The following is a 10,521-nucleotide window of genomic DNA, read 5'->3' as shown; positions in this document are numbered from 1 at the left end:
AGCAACAGTTACTTTAGCAATAGATTATTTAATGTGATGATTAATCAATTAATCGGATAACTAAGTTGCAACATTATTCAGATTTTTTGTTTAACCACTTTTTTGTACAATATCAGAAGTACATTAAAATATGCAGCTGAAAAGATCAATCCCTTTAATTTCAAAAAGCAAAATAAATCTGTTGCCTAAAATGCAACAACACCGTTTCTTTAGTGAATTATTGATCATTTGTAGCAAAATGTGCAGTTTCAAATATAATCCTTCCAAAGTCAAAATGCCAAAATCTCAAAGTCTCAGCTTTCTTTTCTTGACTTGTGTTTTAGAACATATTTTCTTTATATTTTTGAGTGTGTGTGCTCTAGCTAATGATTAATTGGTTGCCAGATAAACTGATAATGATTTCAATAATTGATTTATGACGATTAATCTGATTAACCTGAATCCGACTGACTGTAAAGAATTATTTACAGTCAGTCTAAACTTGTACGCAAGATTAGTGTTCATAGTGTAGTTTTTACTAAATTAAGACCCACACTAATATTATCATTTAGAAGACTCAGCTACTAATAAATGACCGTGAGTAGTAAAATTTAAACAATCACTTGAAAGAAATTACACACGGAGATATTTGTAAGCAGGAATGTTTCATGTAAAACACCTCAGCTTTAGCAAATGATATCCATATTTCTCCACTCTGGTAGTTCAGATTGTAGTCTGTCCTTTGACAACGGCTGAGTGGGCTGGCTGCATCAGCATCTCAGACATTGTTATCTCATATGTTCCAGTTTGTGTTTCCGTTGTGAGTCCTGACGCCATCTGTGGGTTGCTGGAATGCCAAACTGAGATCCATTTGTGTTGGACTTTTTTTTTTTTACTGGTGCCCATGTCTCCCAGTTAGGAAGCTTATTTTATTTTCCACAGATAAAGATCAAGAAAATACCAAATTTGCAGCACTTGGAGTTTCAGATGATTAGAGTTGGCACGTTGATGAGATATGCGCCCTCAGGAGCAGAAACAAATGATAAAGGTGCATCGGGAGGGGGAAAACGGGGAGGGAAAGAACGACGGAAGTGCGTTTCGAACACCAGGCTGGGCCGGTGTTAGAAAAATAAGAATAAAACGCTCCCTCAGTGGCAGGACTCGGGTTGCCAAAACAGCAGTAGCTGCTCGGTGATTGTCAAACTGTCAGCTCCCTTGAAAACGGAGGAAATTACACATTCAACCAGTCTGTGGGAAAGAGACAGTAATTGCTGTCAACGTTTGAATAAAATATGACTCAACACGGGATTTTAAAGGAGGACGAAATGTTTGTGACTGTGAGCACCAAAAGGATCTCTGTCTCTCTGTCTCTTTGTCCATTTGTTCTTTTCACCCTGACTGCTGTTGCATGCAGAGCCCTCTCCGAACCAGGAAGATGTGGCTGGTCATGAATTAAATATGCTCCCCTCCCACCACCATCCTCTCCAATCATGTGTTTCTTTAAGTGAGGGCAGGAAATGGCTTCTCATATGTCATTAGGGTCTCTGAATCCAAACATAGAACGTAGGAGTGTAAAACTATCACCCTCCGACCTTCTATTCATCTCAACATGCGATCCATACATTACAAGTAGTCATAATCACACAAGTTTTCCAGAAGTCATAGGAGACATAATAAATGTGGAAGAAGGTGATTTGGACAGTCAGTCAAAAATGTAACATTTTTGGCTTCTATGCAGAACCGGTCAAACATTGTCACCTTCCAGAAATATAGGATGGACCTTGCATAATTTTTTTTTTTTTTTGCAAAAAGTTTTTTGTTTTTTTCTTTTTTGCTTAAATCATTTTTTGGCAATAAATTTTATTAAGCCATTATTTTAGGAAGGTGATGATATGGTCATTCTCTGGGAATACTTTAATTCAAAAAAGTTCCTCAAAGTATTGAATCAGTGGGGCTGAAGACATACTGAATGCCGTTCACAATTTTCAAATATTTTTTCCCCTTTTTTATTTTATTTATTTATTTTTTAAAGATTTTTTTTGGAGTGTAGTGGATTTTATTAAACACCTTAAGGACAGAAAATGGAGAGGACAGAGAAGATGAAGATATGTAGCAAATGGTCCAAGACTGGGAATCAAACCCAGGACTTCCTGAGGACTATAGGCTCCACACATGGTGCCCACGCTCTGCCAACTCAGCTGCTTCCTTTTTACATGTTTAAGATATCATTTGCTATATTTTTACATTCAGTTTTCATGGGAATTTTGAGCAAACTTTTGAAATGGCACAAAAAAAAAACTTTAAGAGAAGAAAATGTTAATCCATCTGCTGGTTTGGGGGGAATCAATCAGCGTAATTTAGTCAGATGCTGGGATTAAGAGGAAGTAGAAGTTCTAAACTAGCATGGACCACACATCTCAGAAAAATGGAGAGTTCTCAGTTTTTCTTAGATGGAGGACTCTCCATCTCAGCCGGAGGTTTGGATTTTTATTTTTCATTTTTTTACTTTTTTTAGTTTCGCGCCTCTGCTTAGGCACGGTGAATGGGAAGGTTTGATACGTTGGAACTTTTTTGAGAAATGTGTTTCCATCTCTCCATTAGCGCATTAACTCTTTCTGAAGAAGCCAGAAAGCACCACAAGCGAGATTATAAACGGTTTTTGCAAAACTGACTAAGTTATTCTGAATTTTGCCGTTTCCATCAAATGCTTCAAAACTATGATGAAAACTATTTTGAGGCCCCTTACAGAAAAAAAAAACAAAACAAAGTTCTGACTAAAATATGTACAAGTTCAACAGGGTATTAAAATATCTTTTTTTTATTATTTAGCTTTTTTCTATTTGGCGCACACCATCGGCCTTGTTTAAAAGTGAAAGGGCAAAGCTAGAAAAAGGAAGGGTAAAGCTTTACAGCGCCGTATAAAGGAAGGCTGTATAACATTTTAACCATATTTTTAGTGAGTACTTAGTAATGCAGGCTATAGGATGGAGCAGAGCAGAGGATGAAGAGGGAAGGAACAATGTCCTTGCCAGAGCATGATTTAGGAGCTGTGTATCAGGCCTGGCGTTATGAGAGCCACGAGATATCCAAGCTCCAGAAGGCCAAACGGGAAGGCAGTAAATCTGTTACCATCTGTACTATTCCCAACTGTGTGTATCTTTGACAAATACACACCACCCCCCCACCCTGAAAGGGATTACATGCAGAAAGCAGCCAAATGGGCAGAGACTGGCCCTACAGAAACCAGCTGGCTTATTAGAAAAAATACTTACATGGAAAGCAAAAGAAACAGAGGGGTGCAAGATGTTGCACTTCAACAATTCAGTTTTTATGTCATTGAATTTCTGTCTGTATCAATCATAACCTTTTTAATCTGTTGTCTGCACTTGTGAGGAGTTGGTCTCTGCAGACTTTATTATGTTCCTCCAGTCTCGTTTCCCACAGAGAGAGATGAGTTGTTTATGACGTATCTTATGTCATCAATGTGCTTTTCAACAAAGGAGTCCACAGCCCTGATAATATGATAAATGTCTGTTAATTACTTTTTATTTGTGGAGCCGAATCTTCATTCACAGGATGTATATTACCATGGAAACAGTTTTTATATCCTCAGTGCAACTATCTCAGTTTGAATCAGTCTGTAAATTATGACGGCGTATTAGAGCGATTGCAGATTTAAAAAAAAAAAAAAAAACCTCAAGGAAAAACACGGACATTTATGAGTTTGAAAAAGTGGAAAATTAGCCAGAAAAAAAAAGAAATTTCTGAGTTTGAAATGCTAAAAATGGTTAGAAAAAACTCAGAAATGTCAAGATTATTCTCAGAAAATATTGTGAAAAATATGGACATTTCTGAGTTTGAAAAAGGTGAAATATTGCTAGAAAAAATAAGGAAATTTTTTAGATTTCCTAAATTTTTTGAACAAACATGGACATTTGACACTGTTTCAAAAGTCAAAAATATTAGAAATTTCAAACTCACAAATATCCTTCTTTTTTCTAGAACATTTCAGAGTTTTTTGGCAGAAATTTACTCCTCCCTTTTTTCTAACTACAATGGCTCTGGTATGTTGTCAGAGTAAATGCTATCAATTACTGTCCTGACAGAAATTTATTTTGGAGTAAGCGAATTAAGCACCAACATCTGAACATTTCGTGCCTGTAAGAAGATTTGAAAGAAGCAATTTGTAAAGCTTTTGTGCAATTGTTCTCTGAGGTAATAAATCAAAGGAGAGCTGGGCTTATTGTTCTACTGACTTCAATACAAGCAGCTTTTTTTTCTTTTTTTTTTCTTTTTTTTGCAAACAAAGGAGTTTTTTTTCCTGCTGGCTATCAAAAGGAAAACAAGTTCACTTTGCAAAATCAAATGCAACAATCAGCTTTATGTACAGTATTGTTCAGAGACTGAAGGTCCAAATACATTAAAAACGGCAACGGCTTTTGTCATACACACAACAGAGTCGATTCAAAACGAAAACGGAAAGACGTAGTAAGTAAGTCAAATTTATTGTATTCTTTGTAGAAGTGATGCAAAAAGAAACGTAAGGGTGCTAAAAATGACAGGATTAGCATTTTTTTCTTTAAAAAGTCTAATACTTACAGCAAAAACTGAAAAATACTTGAAGATTAGCATATTTTGTGTGGAAGATAATAAGGGCCATAAAAAAAAGAATTCAGACTTTAATCTCAGAATTCTGACTTTAAACTCTCATGTAAAAAAAACAAAACAAAAAAAAAAACATTAAATCTGACATTTTTCCTTGTGGCACAGCTCATCTTTGTCATTGTGCCCAGAATTCTGACAGAAAGTGATAAATCCTAGATTAGAGTCAGATTCTTTTTTTGTTTTGTTTCATGTTTAATCCTCCTCTATATTCCTGGGAATAACTAAACTAATATTGAGATTAAGTGCTGCTTCTGGAATCTTTTCCACATCTGTGTTTCAAATAATCGACCACAATTGATGAAAGTTAAACTACATTCCAACATTCCTTCGCAGTTCTCCACTTTGTCTCAGAAACAACGTGTTTGATTTCACCCCCCCTTGTTATATTGGAGATTGAGCTGACCACTCCATGGTCCTCACTGAACATCATGACTCATATTCAGTGTTTGGGGGTTCGTCCGATAAACTGTAAGAATCTTAAAAGAACAATCTGTTTTCTGTTAGTCTATAAAATGTTTTGCCATTGCTCTCTAGGCCTGCCGGTATGTTTTTGGGCAAATCTTAGCCGATTTCGCTCATGTCCTTTTTCTTTAAGAACGGGGCTTTGAACACACAAACAGTCGTGTTCTTGGTTTGATACAGCAGTATTCTTAGTCCTTCCTCCATCTAAATCTGAAGTGTGAACGTTTTGAAGGCATGGCTGTGCCTTTGTGTTGTCCCAGATTTAAATGCCATTGTGACTGAGGCACCTCGTTGTGTGAATGCCACTGTGACTGTCATTCATTCAGATTCAGCCTTTACCTGAATGAATGGCCAATCTGGTTACCATGGCACTGTCAGTCCCTGGTGTTCTTCTCTGTTCAGAGTAAAAACAAAGTTGAAATTGCATGGAAGCTCTGGACGGCAGTATTGTTTTCCTTTCTGCACTGCTGCTCGTTTCTGCTTGAACTTCTCCAGCTCCCAGTCTACCCAGTAACCTTCTAACACTGTCGCATCGGTGCTTTGACTCCAGCTCCACCCCAGTTTGTCATCCGCCCACGGGATCAGATCGTGTCACAAGGCCGCACTGCCACCTTCCCGTGTGAAGCCAAAGGAAATCCCCAGCCGGCAGTTTTCTGGCAGAAGGAGGGAAGTCAGGTAAGAACACAACACACTCTGAACTCACCATGAAAAAAACCGTGTGGTGATTTTATTCCACCGGCATTATTAAAGCACTGTTCACTAAATACACCATGATTATTATATTATATAACTGATGATTATTTTAGCAGTAGCTCATGTAATTGATTATTCAGTCAATTATTCAATCGATTATTTGATTGATTATTGTGAAAACTATAAAAAATTGGCACATTTTTCAGATTTGAGCCTCTTTTTCTTACAATATTAGAAATACAGTAAAAGACGCAAATAGGCAAATATTCAATTCATTTTCAAACAAAAAAGTAAATATTTTATTGTCTAAATCGCAACAACAGATTTGGGAATGTTGGATTGTTTGTAGTAAAGGAGGCATCTGCAGCTAAATATGTGAAAAGCTCCGCCCTTTTTGCTGGACCGAATATCAGTATGATGTAGAGATGAGTTGTTGTTTTTTTTTCAACTAAGCAAATTATAATTAGATAGCAAAAGTTGCTCAGTAGGCAATTATTATTTTTAATTTTTCTTTTTACAAATTTGAACCAGGTGAAATTAAAGCTGTGTTTTTTCTGGATAGAAAAAAAACACAACTTTGAGGAGTTATGGATAGAACATATTTAACAACATTTTTTTGTTAAATCTAAATGCAAAATGTATATTTTTATTTGTGCAGTTTTGGCAATGTTCACTGCTCCGAGTGTGACATTCTTTCAGCAAATGGTCTTTTTCTTCTTCTTTTTTACTCCAGTTAACTATTAATCAATTATTAAGTAAGTCGACTATTGGTTCAGTAATTGATTCATCACGATTAATCCGATTAATCGTTTCATCCCAAATATACACAAAACCTTCCAGAAGTATTCATAACTCATTGAATCATATCACACTCAGTGTGAATGGGATATTACAGAAATACCCCATTCACTGAGGAGAATATGCCTGTGTTTGTTGGGATTTTAATGTGATAGACCAGCACACTATAAAGTGGAAGGAAAAACAATCATAGTTTTATTTTTTTATAAATAAAAATCCCAAAAGGTGTGGTGCGAATTTGCATTCAACCTCTTTTACTCTGTTGCTCCTAATTTGAAAGCGGACAGCCAATTGTCTAAAATTAGTCAAAAACCGACTGAGTTAGAATTAGACGCCTCACTTCTTAGTTTTATGTAGAGAGACATTTCAAAACCATGCATTCCTCTCCTTACCCTCTACAATCACGCTCTACTTTGATTGTTGCACTTGAAAAATCCCAGTGAAATGAAGTTTGCTGTTGCACTGTGACAAAATGTGGAAAATTTCCAAGCGGTGTCTATATCTGTAAAGCGCCGTGTCGTTAACTGTCGTTAACACTGATTTGTTTGGATTCCCTCCACTGTTTGTACAAGTGCTCCCTCTGTTCACCACGCCGCGGCACAAAGTGCTTTATCTATCATCAGCATCTCCTCTAAAGACACAAAGCCACACCTTTGTTCCACAGAGCAGCCGAGCAGCCAAGCTCTAATCGCTTTTCCATGAACCTGAACTGATAAGAGCGATCCGATCCCTCTCTCCAGCAGATAAGCTGATTCAAATACCTGGGTGTCCTCTCTACGGTCAACAACGGCGCCAATTAAGAGCACGTCGGGCCTTGTCGATGAGCCGCAGATACGACTCGACTTGCGCAATGCAGTTAGTCAACGCTAACAATTACGAAACAGTTATTTTAGAGGCTGAATCAAGTTGCAAGTTCGCACAGAGATCCGGAGTGACACTCGCACCTGTGGGCGACCTAAGGCGGCGTCACACGTCACTGTAACCGGGAACTTAAGATTACTGATGCATCACTCTGAAATCAAACCGAATGCACCGCAAGGAGCTTTCTTAGACACGCAGATGCACGTCTTCCCATCTGTTTGTCAACACGTCCTCTACCTCACCGCCGAGATACAAAGGTATCTGCTCAGAGTGCAAATTAGGGATAATTAAAAAGCAGCGTTTTCAACACACTCCAGCATAATGGAGTTCACGAGTGCTTAGGGTGGAGACGGCTAAGTTAAACAAACATAATTTGTTACAATGATGTGATTAGGTATAATTAAATCTAGTTTAAACAGGCACAAATAAGGCCTAAATCTGTTTTTCATCTTCTTGCTTAACATTTGGAGAATGAAATTTGGAGGGCTGCACAGTGGTGCAGTAGGGAGCATTGTTGCCTTGCAGCAAGAAGGTCCTGGGTTTGATTCCCAGCACGGGGTCTTTCTGCACGGAGTTTGCTTGTTCTCCCTGTGGATGCATGGGTTCTCTTTAGCTTCCTCCCACAGGAAGGATGAATGATTCAACTTCCCAGTTTTTTTTCCCCCCAATAAAGTCAACTCGACTTTACTGGAAAAAGTCATCGGGACTTTTTTTTTAAACTTTTTTTTTATGCAAGTCTGATCTATCAGTCTCATAGAGAGACTGATAGAGACTGACACATACGTATTGAAGTGTTTTGGCTTTGCGCTGCACTGCCCCCTATGGGTTTGGCATGTATACATCAATGCTCAGGGGCGGATTTATGTGGGCTTATATGGACTAAAACTTCCGAAACCAAAAATATGCAGCACTATTTTTTAAACGATACGTTGTAGATATTCATTTGCACAAGGCCTGAGAAAACTAGAAGCTGATTGGTGAATAATATTGTTTTTTCTCAGAGAAGTGCATGCTTCAGAGAATTCAAACTCTTGTAAAACTGAAAGGAGGTGCAGAAACTTTTTTTTGTGCAACACAACACAGTAATAGCAGCAAGTCTTGTTTCCTTTGCCAGGAGTTATAAAATGAATTGATTTTCCCTTACCTTTGGGGGGGCCGGGGCAGGAACTGTTCTACAATCTAGTTAAAGCAGAGAGAAGAGAAGTCATAAAGCCATCAAGCACAAAATCTTTTACTAGCATACCTCAGAAAAACACATTGCAAAGTGTTGACATGTTTTGCAGTTTGAGCTTGGTTAGCCAAGTAGGAGATGAAATTGCTCATACTCTAGCTGTAACACTTTAATGTCTTTGTTTGGAAGTGGGCACAATCTCCTCTGTGTTTGTTCGTGCCTTGTGGATGGCTGATTTTTGTAATTTGTCCGAGGCGCACCACGTTCGTGTTCTCTCTAATTGGTTGTTTGTTTCCCCTCTTTCCTTCAGATTCTGCTGTTCCCCAACCAGCCCCAGCAGCCCAACAGTCGCTTTTTCGTGTCGCCCGGTGGAGAGCTCACCATCTCATCTGTGCAGCGAGCAGATGCCGGCTACTACATTTGCCAGGCTCTGACCGTTGCGGGCAGCATTCTCGCTAAGGCTCAACTGGAGGTCACAGATGGTGAGAGGTGGAAGGGCAGGGAAGGGGAGAGACACACTGACTTTCCCTCCCCACTCCAGCACCAACACACACCATAGAAACACTGAAAATGTGTCGATCAAACCAGATGTTTTCTTGATTCTGAGGAAGGAGAAAAAAATCAGCTGCTGTCTTCGGTTCTCTAGAGAATTTGACCTCAAACAACTTTGAAAGTATGCAGCACAAACACAAACAGAGTTCTCATTGTTGCTGGCGCAGAATAAATGAGAAAAACCACAAAATTTAATTAAAATTCTCCCCATTTTTTTTTTTTTTTAGAAATAAAGCATTGCCCTTGAGTTCCTTTGAGCTCCCTGTTCAGCATTTGTGCAAGGCAGAAATATGTGTATGTGGGAGTTAGTGAAGGACAGGCAGACAGAGAGATTAAGTGAGTGAATGACAATAGCTTTCCATGGAATGAATCATGTGGGCCTTGCTTAGCGTGGGAGCCTCTAAGCTGCTCAGCTGCTGTGATGGCAAGGCAGACGAGTATCCGCGTGCCTGCTGAAGTACCTGCTTGCAGAAAGATTAAATGCAGAGCGAGAGCTCCATTTTAAGCATTTTTTGGTGTTATAGGTTGTAGTTTGTCTTTGAAATATTTCTAAGTGTACAAACTTGTATTTAGGATCACTTTTCCAAGAGTATTGAAGATCAAATTCAGCAAAACATTGTAGAACCAGTAAAAATGCTTGTAGGCATCATCCTATTGAAGATTGATATTTTCATTTTACTTTCAAACTTTGCTTGTTTTTAATAATGGTAGAGAGTGTTATTTTATTTTATCATTATTTGATCATTGCAGTAAGTTATTTAATTTTATTTTGTTATTGAATATAAATATCTTATTTGCTTTTCTTTTAAATGGTTTTATAAATTAGGATTTCCAGTAAGCTTTACTTTTAATTATGAGGTATTTATAAATATATTGAGTATAAAGTAAATACTTTATTTATCTACAATAACTTTTTGAAGAAATTTAATTGATTTGAGTTACAGCAACATTTAATTTCCTTTTGGGATCAATAAAGTATTTTTGAATTTGAAATAGTTTTTCTAGATAGGACATTTTTTATTATTTTGCTTTTGAAATTAAGCACTTGATTTGTTTTTGTTTTGTTCGGAGGGGCGGGGTGTTTTGTTTTGTGTTGCAAATATTCTTAAAATTATCCTACTGGAGTTAAATATTTGTTTATATTTTGCTGTTTTTCTTGTTTTTCTTTTCTCTTCTTTTCTAAATGTTTGTTTTTTCTTTTATTTTATTTTTACATATTCTTTATAAGTTTAATACTACAATTTTAAGTTTGTTGTTGCAATGTGATAAAAGCAAAAAAGTCCAATGGGCGATATTGATCTTCTTTCCACTCTGCCCTGTTCTTGTAATTGGAAATATAT

General features: G+C 37.4%; 1 protein-coding gene across 4 annotated transcripts in view; it reads left to right on the top strand.

Annotated features, from left to right (window-relative positions):
* Nucleotides 1-10,521, top strand: part of robo2 (roundabout, axon guidance receptor, homolog 2 (Drosophila)) — a 545,602-nt gene that overhangs the window by 458,071 nt on the left and 77,010 nt on the right. For 3 of the 4 annotated variants that reach the window (XM_016661179.1, XM_016661180.1, XM_016661178.1), the window contains exons 1-2: nt 5,632-5,781; nt 8,940-9,111. Coding sequence is in view for 1 of the 4 variants with exons in the window: in XM_016661181.1 (XP_016516667.1) it covers nt 8,940-9,111 (172 nt within the window). In the remaining 3 variants the exon portion in view is untranslated. Of the gene's footprint in view, nt 1-5,631; nt 5,782-8,939; nt 9,112-10,521 lie in introns of those variants that run through there. The other variant, XM_016661181.1, reaches the window with a different exon arrangement.

This window comes from Poecilia formosa, unplaced genomic scaffold (genome assembly GCF_000485575.1).
Source record: "Poecilia formosa unplaced genomic scaffold, Poecilia_formosa-5.1.2 Scaffold317, whole genome shotgun sequence".
NCBI lineage: Eukaryota > Metazoa > Chordata > Actinopteri > Cyprinodontiformes > Poeciliidae > Poecilia > Poecilia formosa.
This window is presented reverse-complemented; position numbering and strand designations above follow the sequence as displayed.